This window comes from Boeremia exigua (assembly GCF_020726555.1).
Source record: "Boeremia exigua strain MPI-SDFR-AT-0100 chromosome Unknown C7974scaffold_13, whole genome shotgun sequence".
Taxonomy (NCBI): Eukaryota; Fungi; Ascomycota; class Dothideomycetes; order Pleosporales; family Didymellaceae; genus Boeremia; species Boeremia exigua.
In genome coordinates this window covers 143,696-158,906 of record NW_025763530.1, presented here as the reverse complement: position 1 = coordinate 158,906, position 15,211 = coordinate 143,696, and the positions used below count along the sequence as shown (strand labels likewise).

General features: G+C 51.7%; 6 protein-coding genes and 1 non-coding gene across 7 annotated transcripts; 3 read left to right on the top strand and 4 right to left on the bottom strand.

The window, feature by feature from the left end:
• Nucleotides 1-300: 300 nt before the first annotated feature.
• On the bottom strand, nt 301-2,401 carry C7974DRAFT_66162 (uncharacterized protein). The gene is made up of 3 exons (XM_046147027.1): nt 2,049-2,401; nt 1,798-2,002; nt 301-1,739 (listed from the first exon to the last, which is right to left on the bottom strand). The coding sequence occupies exons 1-3, from the start codon at nt 2,059-2,061 to the stop codon at nt 617-619; spliced, it is 1,341 nt and encodes a 446-aa protein (XP_045991961.1). The 5' UTR covers nt 2,062-2,401; the 3' UTR covers nt 301-616.
• Nucleotides 2,402-2,963: 562 nt separating this feature from the next.
• C7974DRAFT_320919 (uncharacterized protein) lies at nt 2,964-5,041 on the bottom strand (the record flags this gene model as incomplete). Its single annotated transcript, XM_046138778.1, has 3 exons — nt 2,964-4,061; nt 4,112-4,517; nt 4,563-5,041. The coding sequence occupies 3 exons, from the start codon at nt 5,039-5,041 to the stop codon at nt 2,964-2,966; spliced, it is 1,983 nt and encodes a 660-aa protein (XP_045991960.1).
• A 1,190-nt stretch (nt 5,042-6,231) lies between these two features.
• On the top strand, nt 6,232-8,313 carry C7974DRAFT_403969 (L-lactate dehydrogenase). The gene is made up of 3 exons (XM_046142898.1): nt 6,232-6,659; nt 6,707-7,946; nt 7,994-8,313. The coding sequence occupies exons 1-3, from the start codon at nt 6,444-6,446 to the stop codon at nt 8,134-8,136; spliced, it is 1,599 nt and encodes a 532-aa protein (XP_045991959.1). The 5' UTR covers nt 6,232-6,443; the 3' UTR covers nt 8,137-8,313.
• Nucleotides 8,314-8,685: 372 nt separating this feature from the next.
• C7974DRAFT_t117 lies at nt 8,686-8,799 on the top strand. The gene has a single exon. It is a non-coding gene; the product is annotated as a tRNA-Leu (tRNA).
• A 115-nt stretch (nt 8,800-8,914) lies between these two features.
• On the bottom strand, nt 8,915-11,201 carry C7974DRAFT_403967 (uncharacterized protein). Its single transcript, XM_046142897.1, has 2 exons — nt 10,523-11,201; nt 8,915-10,459 (listed from the first exon to the last, which is right to left on the bottom strand). The coding sequence occupies exons 1-2, from the start codon at nt 10,978-10,980 to the stop codon at nt 8,983-8,985; spliced, it is 1,935 nt and encodes a 644-aa protein (XP_045991958.1). The 5' UTR covers nt 10,981-11,201; the 3' UTR covers nt 8,915-8,982.
• Nucleotides 11,202-11,832: 631 nt separating this feature from the next.
• C7974DRAFT_475756 (uncharacterized protein) lies at nt 11,833-13,296 on the top strand (the record flags this gene model as incomplete). Its single annotated transcript, XM_046146653.1, has 6 exons — nt 11,833-11,847; nt 12,207-12,214; nt 12,317-12,376; nt 12,426-12,513; nt 12,562-12,673; nt 12,727-13,296. 6 exons carry the CDS (start codon nt 11,833-11,835, stop codon nt 13,137-13,139), a joined length of 696 nt encoding a protein of 231 aa, XP_045991957.1. The 3' UTR covers nt 13,140-13,296.
• C7974DRAFT_65980 (uncharacterized protein) lies at nt 13,295-14,943 on the bottom strand. The gene has a single exon (XM_046147023.1). It carries the CDS (start codon nt 14,722-14,724, stop codon nt 13,492-13,494), a length of 1,233 nt encoding a protein of 410 aa, XP_045991956.1. The 5' UTR covers nt 14,725-14,943; the 3' UTR covers nt 13,295-13,491.
• Between the last annotated feature and the right edge of the window lie 268 nt (nt 14,944-15,211).

Below are 15,211 nucleotides of genomic sequence, written 5' to 3'. Positions count from 1 at the left end.
AGGCTGCCATGTCACAGCATGTGATGGGGTTGAACATTCCTCGCGTAAGCTGCCGATTTCCTACTAGTTGAACGCGTACCTAGGTACGCTCGTGAATGTCTCAACCCCATCGTCTTTACTAATGTGCTGTCCCGTCCACCGCAGATTCGGCCCTCCAATGAAGTACACAATGATTCCTGATACCTAGACTCAAGGTTTCCAGACGACGCAGTAACCCCTTGTACGCAGCTTTTGCCAATATTTTGGATCTCGTGGCGTTGAGGGCGTTGTTTTATTTACGGTGGGAACCAAGCGAGCAGTGCGATACATCGCGAGACGTCCCTTGGTGTTACGCCGCTGTCTGTAGGCTCTGAAAATCAGCCGTTAGCAAGCTCGAGAAAGGTTACTTGCAGGAGAAGTTATGGAGCTCTCGCCCCTACTTAGCTAGCTCCATATTCGATATCAAACCGGAACTCATGAAGGCTCCCGGGGGCTTGTGGCTATAAAAATCAATGTGTGCGTTTATTTCGTGAAACTCTACTATATACATGGGGATCTATCCAGGGAGGGTCTCTGGCGACTGAATGGGAAGGATATATTGCGTGTACAGAAAAGAAGGGTGACGTAAATGACGTTGTCACCACGTAAATGAATGCGTCAGAGGTGTGGGATCGATGATGGGTGTTTTTCGAATGCCCGCAAAAACAGCAAGTAGCTGAGCTGCTTCGACGCCACCATCTTCCTGCCAAAATGTTGAAGTGGTAGTTTGTTGCATGGCGAGATCGTAGCAGGTATCGAGAAGGGCGTTGGTGCTTTCTGGGCTGTCTTTGATTCTCAGTTTCATCCCGGTGGCCATTGCGAGGAAGACGTGAAACCTGGCCATTGACATAGAAGCCATCAGCATCGAGGGTGACGCTTTCTGTGAATTCGGATAGACCATTTCACAAAGCTGCAAGAAAGAGCTGGCGGGCATGCCGTACGCTTGCGGTGAATGGGATTTGATGTGCTGCATGAATTCGGATGTCAAGGTTTCGGCCTCGAATCGGCTAGGCAGTGGTGTGGTAGAGATGGCACGGCTCCGGTCGGTGTAACCCGAGCGTGTTGATGCAGGCGCTGGACTCGGCGCAAATACGCCGTGGCGTGGCAAATGGGGGGTAGACGCAGCAAATGGCAGCAGGTCGTCGTCGACTTCGGGTATCGGTGACATGGCTTGATCTTCACTTTCGAGAGAGGCGGACGAGTTGGATGTGTTGCGAGAATGGGTCCGGCTTCGTGCGGTCGTCTTCTGGCCCGACTGCGGTTGGGCCATGAACTCCCAAGACGGCGCCGTGTGCGGTTCTAGTGGCGAAGTGCTCGGTTTGCTTCCGCGAAGGTGTGGTGGAATCGAGGCGAATTGTGGAGGGACGGAGGTAGGAGGCATATCGGGGGACGATGCCCGTGTGGTACCTGACCAGAATGAAGGTACTGGTGAAGACGGCGATGCCACGTTGGGGACATGCTCACATTGATTGATCGCGATCATAGGCATGCTGCTCTGCGTAAATGCGCTAAGATCCATGCCGCCTGTCTCGAACGAGTTCGCAAAAGTCGTCCCGAGATTGATTGGCGGTGGCGGACCTGTGTCTTGCCAGTTAAAATCTGATGTCGCCGCCAGTATGGTTTCGTCGATGCCTTCCATCCCGTGCATTGGAGCATTTACATGTGCAGCGAGCTGTGACTCGAGCTGGTGTATTCGATCTTCAAGTGCTTCTCTATGTTCTCTTAACACATGTGAGTTGCGTGCCATCACGTGACAAGGTGACGAATCGGTCGACTTACGATGCAACTAGTTCTTTGGGCTTTTGCGTTCTCACACATTGTAATGAGAATCGTTTACATGTGGCGCACGGCGTGTCGCCGTCGCACCGAATCTTCCTCCGCCGGCATCGCTCGCAGGCATTGGACACAGACTTCCTCCTTGGCTGCCAGTCTTTGACAGATGTGGGTGAGAAGCGATTGGGCCCTTCGCTTGGAGGCAATGTGGCTACCTAAAGTCAGTGCTGGATACCGTCAGGGCGGATACAACATACTGAAAGGACACATGGTTGCAGGGTTGCAGCAAGAAATTCCGCGCCGGATGCTCAAGATTCCGAGGTCTGGCGATTAATGTGGAATCAAGGCCTGCAATAGATGAGGGGAGTCGAGGATGGACAGGGCGAACGAGACGGAAGGCGAGATCTGTGAATGTTTTACAGCCCGTCAAAAGTCGCGGTGACGGTCCTGTGAGGGTGACTAATCGTCTGTGCCTGCCGCGAAAGGTGTGCGGATTGGCGCCGTTGGGAAGACGCGACACCATCCCAGACACTCTCCCCTTGATCGACTTCTGCGACGTGGGCGGCTGGGCGCATGGGGCGCCGCACTGCCCCATTGACCGCGATGGAACATTCTTTGCGCCGCGTGCACCTTCCGTTGATATGTTATCGCCGTCGAAATGAGCCTCGCGACGCGGAGAGTGCGGACTTGGGTTCCGCGCGTGCATGAAGCGCGCCGCAGCTGACTTTTGCTGCCGAAACCCACGCCAAAAGTACGCGGAGCCCTCGGGCAGGTGCCGCTCACTCCAAACAATTTCAAACAGCCTCGACCAGCCTCGATCAGCCTCTTGAACTGCCGAGACTCGCACGCACGGCAGATCTCAGCGCAAGTTTCGCAGTCGCACTCATTTCGCCAATCGAACGCATTTCGTCAGGTTCCCACCAAGGCTTGCAGCATTGCTAAGCCTTGCGTCAACGCATCGTTTCACGCGTCAGATCTGTCGCTCGAGGCTGATTACCATGGATTGTTCCTCTTTCTACTGTACGATTGACCGTTGCAGTCCTTGCGCATGCAATGCGGATGTTTCAGACGCGTGGAGCGCCCGCCTGCAGCCTGGATGATGCCTCAACATCGCTGCCTTATCACTGTGTCAAACTGGTTGCATTTATCATGTACAAAAGCAAGGCAGCGCATCATATGCGGCACAGGGGCCCATCGGTCGACTGTACGCCTACGATACCATTGTCCTGGACGACCCACCCCTCACTGCCCACGCCGTGGTGAACGTAGAACAGCTCGGTCGGATCGTACTTCTTCTTCATTTCCAGCAACCTTGGGTAGTTCTTGCCCCAGAAGGCTTGTTGCCAGTCTGGCTCGCCAACGTTCGCTTCGTTACCGTATGCACCACCAGCAGGTGTGACTTTCCGAATTGGGGCCATGACCTCCGTATTCAAGGCGTCGTCGGCAGCCTTCCAGCCAGCGGGTGACATGTCAGCAACATTTTTAATGGCCACCAGTTGAGCCTGCAGATTACGGAAAGCTGGGTTGAGTGAGTTGACGCCCTTGTCAAACTCATCGGCTGTGTGCTGGTGGTACAGGTTCAGCATCATCGCGGTTTCCACGATATTCTGGACGGCAGCAAATGTCTGCCCGAGAACTTCGTCGTTCGCCCAGTTCTCCGTTGGCACAAAGCGGCTTCCCGGAATCGCACCAGCTCCTCCAATATAGTAGTTCTGTGGCGCAAAGGTAGCTTGGTACGCTGGGTACACAGTGTCGTAGCGTGTCGTGTTGGCCGATATTGTGATGTTAAGCTCAGCAGCTTTTGTGAAAAGCGGTGCTACCAAAGCCTCGAACTCTTCAACAGTCTTATTAGTTGCGAAGAAGGGGTTCATTGACCACAGGTAGGCTCCAGGAGCAAGCTTCATGATGGTACCCCACGAGTAAGTCTTCGCGTCGTTGTACGCCGGAAAGCTCTCCCAGAAGAACTTGACGAGTTCCCAGAAGGCCTCGGCATGGACTGTCTCAGATGTCATTACGGTCCAGGTCGAGACAGTGACAGGCACTTTAGGATGAGCCATAACAATGGCCGAAGTGATAATGCCAAATGTGCCACCGCCGCCACCAAGCATGGCCCAGTACAAATCGCTGTTCACTGATTGCGTAGCGGTAACGAAACGGCCGCTTGCGAGCACAACTTCGAAAGCAATTATTTGGTCAGAGCCAGCTCCAAACAGCTGCATCAGTGGACTGTGGCCGCCTCCAGTCGAGTAGCCACCGAAGGTACCCACAGTCTGGACTCGATTAGCGAACACTCAACTGTACCGGTGTCTTATGGACTTACTGGGCAAATACCTGCAACGACAGATACGCCGTTGCTTTCGGCAGCCTGCATCAGCTCAAAGCCTTGCACACCAGCACCGACCTTGAAGGCAGGTCCGGAGTAAGCTGCGCTCTGGTAGTTCTCAACGTACTGGATCTCCTTCAAGCCATGAGTCCAGATGCTCAACGCACCCTTGCCAACGGATCGTCCGTTGTAATCATGACCTGTGTTGCGAATGACCAAGCGAAGGTTAAGGGAACGAGCGAAATTGACGGCTAGTTGCATTTGTGCAACGTTCTCGATCTTGACTGCATAGTCCGAGTATCCGCCCTGGGTGCAAGTACCGTTGGCAGCGTTCCCGGATGCTGGGATTGGGCATGACATGCCGTAGTACAGCGGGTTCATCAGTGCTCCGTTGTCTTCGTAGCTTAATCGTGTCAGCGAGATCTGCTTCCTCTTAGGTCCAACATACTAGACCTCCTCCTGATCAAAGTTCTGGACTAGGAATGCACATCTTTCAGCATCATAGTTGTTGTACGCTGAGTCGCGGTAGCAGGGCGAGCCAATGGGCACGATGGGCTCAAGAGCGCCTCCTGACAATAGATCAAAGATGTTCCAGACCAGCTTGTTTGGATAGAGTGCATCGCCAGGCATTGTCTTGCAGCGCTGAATGTCTCTGGCATGGCGAGAGCGCACGGCAGCTGAAGCATTGGTGTCACCGAAGTCGAAAAGGGAAGCATATTGGGAAACAGCAGTGTTGCTCCGAAGCTCGGACACAACTTTATTAGTCAACTGGATGGTCTCGAGGTCGAATAATGGCACGTTCGCAGAGGTCGATGTCGCGGTGACAGTCTCCGCAGCAGGTGCCACGGGCGTACTGATCGAAGGGTCTGGGTTCTGTGCTGCTACGAGAGCAACGCATGTTAAAGAGAGAGCAATTAACCTGGACATGGTCACAGTTTGTATCGACCACTAAAGGAAGAACCTGAGAAACACCATCTCAAAATTTCCGTGGCTGCAACGGTTTTAAAAGAGTCTTAGGCAAACAACGCGGCACAACATGCGTATGCAGGGACAACTCATATCTCATTGGCTTTTAAAAGCCGACCTGTCAGACTCAAGGAACGAGAACTGATTGGCACATTGTTCACAATGCCGTGGTGGTCGAGATTGCCCGCGGGAAGGATCCGGCTCGAGTCAGAAAGATCACGCCCAGAACACCCTGCATGTAAGACATGGGCTTGAATAGGCTAGCTGCACCCATAGCAATGCTGGCAATTGCCTTGATAACCGGTCTGGCAGTGGTGAGGGATGCATACCCACGAACTTTAGGCCCACCACTTTGCGCGTTACTTCTCCTGCCGCATATCTATGTCGCCTTGGCAGGCATGGGTGATGATCAAGAGTGGCACAATACTCGTGCGAGACGCAAGATCTGTGGCGGGTAGTAAGCGGTGATAAGGCCGTGTATTGCTTGAGATCCAGTGCACGACTGAAGGCTTGATCGTTGAAATGCGGAGAGGCTCGGCCCGCTAGCCTTCCAGAGTAATTGTAGTCTCGGGATGTTTGCGTGACCCAATTGAGGCAGTTCCCACGACCAGGATGTGGTCAGAGTTTTCGATGATCGATTGGGTCCCCGCTTATGCCGGTCTCCACACGCCTGCCATACGCTTGCAATTGGCACTCTTACACGTACGATGTGGTATTTCCTAGCGGTAGTAGTAGTTTCTGGCCGTATCAAAGTTATGTAATGTAAGGTAGACTACAAAAATGGTAGCATTAGCTCGATATCCTCAAGCTTACTTCTCGACACCAGGCAGACGCTCCTGAGCCGATTGTCACATTGCTCAGATGTAGCTCTTGGGGTTGAGTCACTGCGGTCTGGTACCTGTGTGAATTATTACTTTGTTCTGGTGTATGAAGCACTAAATATAGGTGCGATGAAGATACCAATTCTCCACGGTCTTAATACTCTGATCACGTGAATTGCACGACCATCAAAGGCCTCGCTAAGAAGAAAACCGGACGCAGGGAGATATAGAAAGGTTGTAATTACTTACCTACAGTAAAACGCCAGTCAGTTAGAACCATCTTGAATCTTTCATGTGAGTACTGCGATTGTTCTGGAGGAGAATGTCGGCCGAGCACTTGATATTCACTGTGACGTCACGATTATATTTATCTCACACGGTGCAAGCCTGCAAGGCGATATTTATCGGAACATGCGACATTTGGAACCAACAGAACTGCTGGGATCAGCACTGGCAGTTCGTGGTGCTCAAGACTTTCGGTTATCAATGACCCGGCCTTCTCGCCGATACATGGGTTATTGCCGGGGTAGCGCGCCCCTCAAATGCGCCCCCCATGGTTGGCCACTCGACGGACATTTGAACAACAATCGTCTGGTAGAAGAATCGAAACAATGAAACACATTGACGGTGCTGAGGTCGCGAAGCATACCAAGAAGAACAACTGCTGGATTGTGCTAGACTCTCATGTATATGATGTAACGAGCTTCTTGTCCGAACACCCAGGCGGCGCGCCAATCATCTTGAAGAACGCCGGGACTGTGAGTACTTTGATGTATTGCGAGACTGTGAGGCTGATCCTTATCAGGATGCGACAGAAGAATTCAAGAAATATCATCCCCTAAGTTATCTGAAAGACTACATCGACCAAAATACTGTTCTAGGGCCAGTCGACCCAAACACCCTTGGAAAACTACGAGAAACTCAAAAAGAGGAAGCAAAAACGCCATCAGAGACGAACACATCACCCGGAATCCCTCATGTGTCATTATGTGTCCAGACATCAGACTTTGAGACGGCTGCTAAGGCTGTGCTGCCGCACAAATCCTACATCTACGCATCTGGATCAGCCAACACTGGCGCATCGCTGAAGGGCAATCTCGATGACTGGGGCCGCATCACGTTCCGCCCGCGCGTGATGCGTAACGTAGGCGATGTTGATATGCGCCGCAAGATATTTGGCCACAGCTCGTTATATCCGTTCTATGTGTCGCCGATGGGGACGATTGGCGCGATTCACGATGACGCCGAACCAGCCATGGTGCGAGGCGCGGTGCGCAAGGGCGCACATATGGTTGTCAGCACCGCGAGCACTAAGTCGAGTGAACAAATCATGCAGAGCTACAAGGAAGAGCAAGCGCGGATGAAGAACGGCAGCCCGACGCAGTTGTTCTACCAGTACTACATGCCGGTGGACCGTCAGAAGGCGATCGAGCTGATGCACCTAGTCAAAAGATCTGGCTACAAGGGTCTTTGGATCACTGTCGACACACCGGTTCTAGGAAAGCGGACTGCGGATCGCTATCTGCAAGCCGAAGAAGCGTTGGCTGTCGGTTTGACGGAAGAGACGACAGCTGAGTGGGAGACCGACAGCTCGCCTGAGAAGGACAACGCAGCAGGCAGCGATAACGCCTTTGCGCCAGCGATGGGCGGAAGGGTTGTCCGTGGCCAGCTCAGCCCGCACACGACATGGGAGGATCTAGAGTGGATTCGTAAAGAATGGGACGGCCCGATCGTGCTGAAGGGAATTCAAACCGCAGATGATGCGAAGCTGGCGCTGGATTATGGGTGCGACGGCATTCTGCTAAGCAACCATGGCGGGCGACAGATGCACACCGCACCGAGCGCGTTGATGACGTTGCTGGAAATCCGAACGTACTGTCCTGAGATTCTGGGCAAGATCGAGATCTTCCTAGACGGCGGACTGCGGGATGGGAACGATGTGCTGAAGGCGTTGTGTCTAGGCGCGACGGCGGTAGGTGTTGGCAGGCCTTTCTTGTATGCGCTTGCAGCATATGGAACGAAGGGGATTGACCGTTGCATTGATAGTAAGTCTGTTTGCCTGTGTATAACAATCAAAACTGACGTCTCATAGTACTTGCCGAAGAGCTCCAGACGGGCATGCGACTGCTAGGTATCACATCACTGGACCAATGTAGACCGGAAATGGTCAACGCCAGTCGGTTGCTGAACGAGATGTGGAGACCAGAGCATATTGTTCTGAAGAGTCGACTGTGAACGGGAGTACTGCTCAATAGATAAACTGCACGCAGGCTCGTCCGACCAACTACATAGCAAAATGCAGCATTGTTCAAGCAGGGTTAATACTCTAACGCTCTTGGACGATTGTCAGCTACATGCGTTTGGATGAACTTGTCTAGTGATATTCATACAGCTTATTAGCCGTGATACCAATAGGTTAGATCGTACCACAGTGTGATATGACTGGTGGGACGCGCCTGAGACAACGATTGACGAGAGGTTCAATTCTTCAGTGTACAGCATTGCCACATGTACAAACCACATCCGACCATCGAAAATGCTCAGAATTGTCTGGGTACTTTGCGGGTAGCGTGAAATTGAAGATTCTTGATGCCCCACATTTTTTATGATGGTTGTTCCTCGGCAGTGTCGCACTGTTTGCCCGTGGTACAACACCACACCACGATTTGCCGCAAAGTACAAAAGCAAAATTGGACATGATTTCGACTTATCAAGGTTGAAGCAGGCCATGTGTAATTGGCTACGAGATCATATATAGTGTTGTCGAGCCTCGAAACATCAAATGGTGAGGTGGCCGAGTTGGTTATGGCGCCAGGTTAAGGTCCTTCTCCTTAGCACTGCTGAGCAATCAGCTTCCTGGTCACGAAAGTGGCGCGGGTTCGAGTCCCGTCCTCATCAGAGCATTCGTCTGGCAAAGCCAGATACTCCAGGATCTTTTTTTGGTTGTGGTTGGTCGTGGTGTGGGTGAAATGCGGGCAAGCAAGATTTTTTTGGCCGATGCGGGGTCAGACGCTTAAACGCCGAGCGTGGAACGTTGCCTGTCTCATTCTGTTATACCTGTGCAACTATCTATCTGCTTCCTTAATTTCGGGACATGAGTCTTGCACCATTCACTTCAGCATGCTCCTCCAGTCGCACCCGCATCTTCCCCGCAATATCCTTCATGATAGTGAAGTCACGCACATCCCCGTGTGCAATCTGCTCATGGTCTTCAAGACCGTGGAAAAGCAGCGGCAGTGTGGACCTACGCCACGCATGTTCGTTTCTTGTGCGCAGTGCCGTGGACAATACGAAAAGAGTGCAGCAGAGAAGGACACCGGCCGGTATTGCAAGGCGTGACCATACGATCGAATAGTAGAAGACAATCTGTGAAGCTGTTCCTGTAACGTAGAGGCTCACTTCAAGCCCCTTCATCTGCAGGCTTTGCGTTCGACGAACGGTGAACGACACACCAAAGGCGATGTTGGCCCACATCGTCGTGACGTTTCCCTGTGCTTCTTCAGCTAGCTTATTCCACGTCGCTTTCTCCATATTCAACGCGAAGAGATTGCTCTGTTTCAACTGTGTTCCATCGGCGGACTGCTCGGTGATAGAACCTTCCGTCAAGCCATACGCGACACCCTTTAGTAGGTTTTGAAGACCTTCCGCTGCTTTCCCACCAACCAAATGAACACAATTGTCCATGTAAAAGTCTCCAGCGCTACTGTCGATCTCTTCGTCGTCGACAATACATATCTCGGGGGTTAACAACCAACTGCCCGTGTCAAGCTGTTCGCGTCTGATGGAGATAGGCTTATTTCTCTCTTTCGAAGTTCCGTTCGAGAAGTAATGGATGGGCAAACTGTTTTCTTCAAGCATGCCAGTCCTGCTGGCATTGACGTACATCTGTGTGGTTTTGACATGCCAGAATAGCGCACACTCCATAGCATATGTGCCATTGTTCACATTGGTGTCTTCGGCACCGTTTCCAGTTCTGTAGAGCATTGATGTACCGACTATGAGAAGGCCATCATGATTTTCCCCGAAGAGAGACTTTTCATAATTTGGGTATGTCGACTTGGCTTCGTCAGGCCACTGCGAGTAGGATTTCGCATCTATCCGTTCAGAAAGATGCAACTTCAAATCGGTCCCTGGGAGTGTTTGATAACCTTCTTCGGTAACAATGTCGCCTACGGTAATAATGTCGAATCGATTGGTACACTTATAGTCAATAGACAAGGTCTGCGAAGTCTTGTAGTTACAATATCCAGTTGAGCAGTTAAAGCTTGCCTGAGCGTTTATCATATCGTTTAATCCATTTGTGTAGCCTTGGCCGAATTGAATCGCATTTATCATGGGGGTCTCTGGCCAGACATCGTTGCTCCCTGGCTTGTTTTCAAAAGCCATGTAGGATGTCGCTCTTTCCAGGCGGACTGGTTCGTCGTTGTGACTTGCTAGCGAGTATTCGTTGAGCTGACTTAGCGCTCTCGTTTCCGACGACAGGTGTACTGCGCTCTGGATAATTGCATCAAGAGGAAGAGCCATGATAGTGAGGGCAGCACCGATGACGGCGATATTCCTGAGGCATTATATTTAGGACTGAAAAATGAAGAGTGCTAATTGAAGCTGGAAATCTACTCACCGAAATCGTAGGTAGAACAACAGTTTCGCAGACCCGTAAATTCCGCGAGTGGCTTCGTCAAAACGTTCCATATCGACCAGGGTTCGGGATCTGGAACGGAACCAAGACCATTTGAGCTGACCGATGGCTGTGGCTACTGGTAAGAGCATAGTGGCCCGCATCATAGCGCCCAAGATAGCCAAGATAGGATATATGTGCGGGCGTTTCATCATGACGGTGGTTTCGACAATGAGATTCTCGTACACCTTTAGGACGACACAGATGGCCGCAAAGAACACCAGCGAAAGGATGCTTGCCGAGAGTTCCAATAACCAGAGCTTGTGAACGCACTGGCGCAGCCTCAGCCAGGCCCGCTGATATCCTCTGCGCGATCTTCCATCTGGAAGAAGGCCATCAGAAGCCGGTGAAGGGCCAAAGTACTGAGTAGATGCCATGAAGTGGGTTTTCTGGTCCGACATTGTGACTGGTTCGATGATTGTCTTGATGAAAACTGAGTTTAGGGACTTCGATAAGTAGAATCGAAAAGTAAGTGAACTAATGAATGCCGCGAGTTGCTTGAGTGAGAGTGATGAGGGTGAAGCTGAAATTGAGGGCACACGCAATGTAAAGAAACGGACACCTCCAGTCTTCTATAAACTGGCCCACAGCTCGCACCTCTGAAGGACCAGGCTGAAATCTTACCTCTTGACCGACTGTGCGGCACTGCATGCCATGCCTAGGCAAGCCTATCTTCACACAGCCATAGACTTTTGTGCAAGCCACAATAGTTGCAGGCTGATTTAGATATCACCCGGTGACCTACTCTTGCATACGCCGACAGCAACCACCGATGGATGTGTGGTTCTGCAGCCAATGAATCATGCAAGTTCTTGGTGCAAGCGGACCTAATCCTTGTCTGCAAGCCACACAACTTAGACCCCACGCGGGCCGCAGCGCCGCTTTACCGTTCGGGGAAACCGTGCATATTCGCGCTGCAGCTTGGTCTCTACTTAGCATGTCTCAGCCTTGTGAGCCTGCATAGCGAAAGAATTTGATAGCTGCAAAGTGCGTGGAAGTGGCGAAGTGCCCAGATGGTGTGTGTGAAAGGCTAACTACGGGTCCAGTACCCAAACTAGTCCCGATTGGAAGCCTTTAAAGAGGTTCACCAAGACTTTGACACGCGGCACTGATAGATAAGTGGTGAGAATCAGCCTGATCCCGAGTCAAGTTCGAGTACTAAGGTGCCGAGCCTCTGCAACTCCTCAGCCTGATGGCAGTCTGCACAGTTTCTGCCACAATCGAACAGATTTTTCCACCAACAGGGAGCAAATATGTTCGAGATAAAGGTATGGTACACGTACACACATCGGAGATGAAAACTCTTTCCGAGGACAAGTGATTCTAATTTAGGTACACCCAGCTTGCCTTTGCACGCTGACGACGCATCTCGTGCGTCCTAAATGTGACATTGATCTCACGATTCATGTTGAATTAGCTTGGTAGAGCTGGTTCAATAATACTATCTTTGTTCAACGAACGCACAATACACATGATCAATCGCAATGTCACGATGGTGACCCCGGTCTTTGGAGCTTTGGGGGCCGACCTTTGAGCTTCATGACAAGTTCTAAGAGTGGACGTGGGCTCCCCAGCCTCGTACTTCTCCAGTCGCATTTGCATCTTTGTAGTACTAGCCTGTATACAGGCGATAGGGTAAGCTATAGCACACGTTGTAGCACTGGAAACTGGCCCGGACCTAGTGGGATCTGAACACCGACTGGGAAACCACATATGTGTGGCTGCCTCTACACACAGACGTAGGAGAATTAAGAAGTCTTTCAGCATTGATTGGATTGATGTATATGACCTTGACGTGTCAGTATGCTTATCCCCATCGATGATGATATCCTAATAAACGCACCAGGTCGACTGGAGAGTGGACAGCGGTAGAAGGTACAACCTACTATAGCGCAGACACAACTCTCAGTGGAGCTGCCTACCACCAAGAAGCCGTACGTTGCTCACCTTCTGATCAAGGCCCCTCGACTAAGCCCTTCTAGCCATTCGCGAGCAACGGCACAATCGCAACTAACCTCAGCGGCAACACCAGCACAATCACTTTTGAAGTCACTGACGCCGGCGGTGAACAATGGGTATCTTTCTATTACCAAAGTGCGACTCTTCCCTCCTTTTTCTTCCACAAACCGATCGCTAACAAGCCCCAGACACAGATGACATGGGCTTTGGCGATGCCCCCTATGGCTCCCCCGACCGCATCGGCGGAATCTGGATCCTGCGCCACTACGGATGGGTTGAAGTCAACAACGACCCCTCCACGCGTCGACAGCTGTCCATGAAGGACACGCATAAGGGAATTATCATGGCTTCGCCGCTGGCGTTGAAACTCACACAGGGGTTGAACAATATCACATTGGGTGGGCTCTCCAATGGGAATGGCACAAAGGCGGCAGACGTAGATCGAATTGTAGTCTACCCGCTGGAGCAAACGGACGCTGGAAATGTGTCGGCAACTCCGAAGCGGACGGCAACGCCGGCTAAATTTACTGGGGGCACAAGTCGGTTTGCCACGTCTCCATCTGTGCTTGTTGCCCTTATTGCTGCCAGTCTATTTCTGTGAAGGGATATACTTGCGCCAATGTAAAGAGTTCACGTCAGGGTGGTTATATTCAAGCTATTTCGATAGCTCCTTCTTCAGTACTTCAAAATGGCAAGTCTATGTGGTTACGAAGAGCTGGACTAGGTCATATACACGGAAAGACATCATGCGAAAATCATACAACGTTCAGATCGTTCTCATAATTACTAATATATGCGCTTTATACAGAACAAAGAGCCGAGATTGTTACAATAGCATTGTACAAGAACAAAACGGGGTATCACCACTCGCTTTTTCGCCTTTGATGCACACTCTCACAATGCTCGCCGACCTTGATTACCACCACGCACTCGTCTTCAGGTACCCATCACGCCTATGCCCTGGGACGTACATCCTCCTGTGCATCATCGATTAATTCGCTCTGATCGCTCCTCTCAGCAATCTCGCCCCAGCACCACATACACACTGGCTTGTCCGCGGGACGCCCACATCCGCATTGCGGAATGTTTGGCGCCGGCACCCCATTATGGAGGGTTTCGATGGTGGACGCTTCTTTGGCGTAACACTTGACGCACTGCCAGCGGTCTAGGATGCGGCTGCGCAGGGAGCAGTGACACTGTTTGAGAGGTGTATGATGCTCGTCCATGGGGGTGTCGAGCCAGGGTAGGTATGGGAGCGGCGGTTCGAGTGCTTTGTAGCCGTCCGATGCGTCGGTCAGGCAGTGCTTGCACAGATATAGTATCCGCTGCTCGGTGGTGTTGCAGAGAGAGCGTAGGACGGGAGATGGGAAGCCGTATTGCGAGTTTCCGGACCAGGTGGTGAGAGAGTGGTAGCCCAGGTCCACGTTGATCACATCGCTGATCTTCTCTGGTGTGCCGACCTCGTCGAACTGCAGGGGCAGGTCGAGGTACCCTTGGTCGTGATATGGTCCTGCCGTGGCATCTGTTGCGCGATTCTGCCACGCAGGCGGATGCAGTGCTTCGTCATGGTCAAGGTGGCGTGGACTGAGGATCCCGACTTCATATTGTTCTAGCAATACGAACCCCGAGAAGTTTGGAAGATCTTCAGGATCGCTGGGGCTCTCGTGAATGGATTGAAAGACGCAGTGGATGCGACACTCGTCGCAAGTTGTGAGTTTGCAGCTGATACAGGGGCGGGATTCGATGCTGTGACGTCCCGAAGCCGTCCGGCACTGTGCAAATTCGGTGCACTCGAACGCATAAAAGAAAGTCGATTTCTCGTGTATGCGTTGCCGGAGACTGACGCCGCGGCCACTGCAGGACATCTTGCTGAGTAAGTTGTTGAGGCTTTCTGCACGAGGGATCATAGCCTCATAGGCTGCCCTGCAGGAGAGTGCCAGTGAGAACAGATCGCTGGGACCTAGGCAGGAGGCAACGATCTCCATCAGTCCATATTGGCGGAGTGTCTGTATCAGCGGACATATTGATCGTGCTTCTACTGCCGGCATTGTCCTCGCTGTCTTCGTTATTGGCGCTTTCGTTGCTGGTGCTTTCACCACAGCCTTTGGTGTTTTCTTTCGAGGGCTTACGACGGCAGGCTCATTCAGCGAGCGCTTACGTTTCACGATCCTGGTCTCAGTGGCCATGTTGAATCACTTGGAGAAACCGAAGTGTAGTTGAGTGGGCAATCACTGAAGTAGGAGGGAGCATTTAGCGCTTGTGTACGATATCAGGGCTTATGGCAGGTGCACAGTGAAAGGCTGCAGTATCGAGAGCGGTAAGAGATCGCCCTCAGAGATATCACTCTTTCACTTCGACCATAGGGTAGTGAACAAGTAGCAGGGAAAGCACGAGCAGGGCTCGTGCATAATGTGGAGTGCATGTGCCGTGTGTAGTAGGTGCCGTGCAAGACCGAAAAAGGAAATAGCACCCGTGTAACGTACATCGTAGTCATCAATGAATATCTGTAGCCTAGAGCGCCCTTTATAACGCCTGGCATACGCTGCTCTGAAGATCTGGATCCATTTTGTATCTTTTGATGAGGCCGTAGGATTGGCAGTAGGGCTGAGAAAATTTTCTGGCGATGCTGAAACGCGCGCAGTTGGAGCAACGAAAGCAGAAAGAAGGACCCAA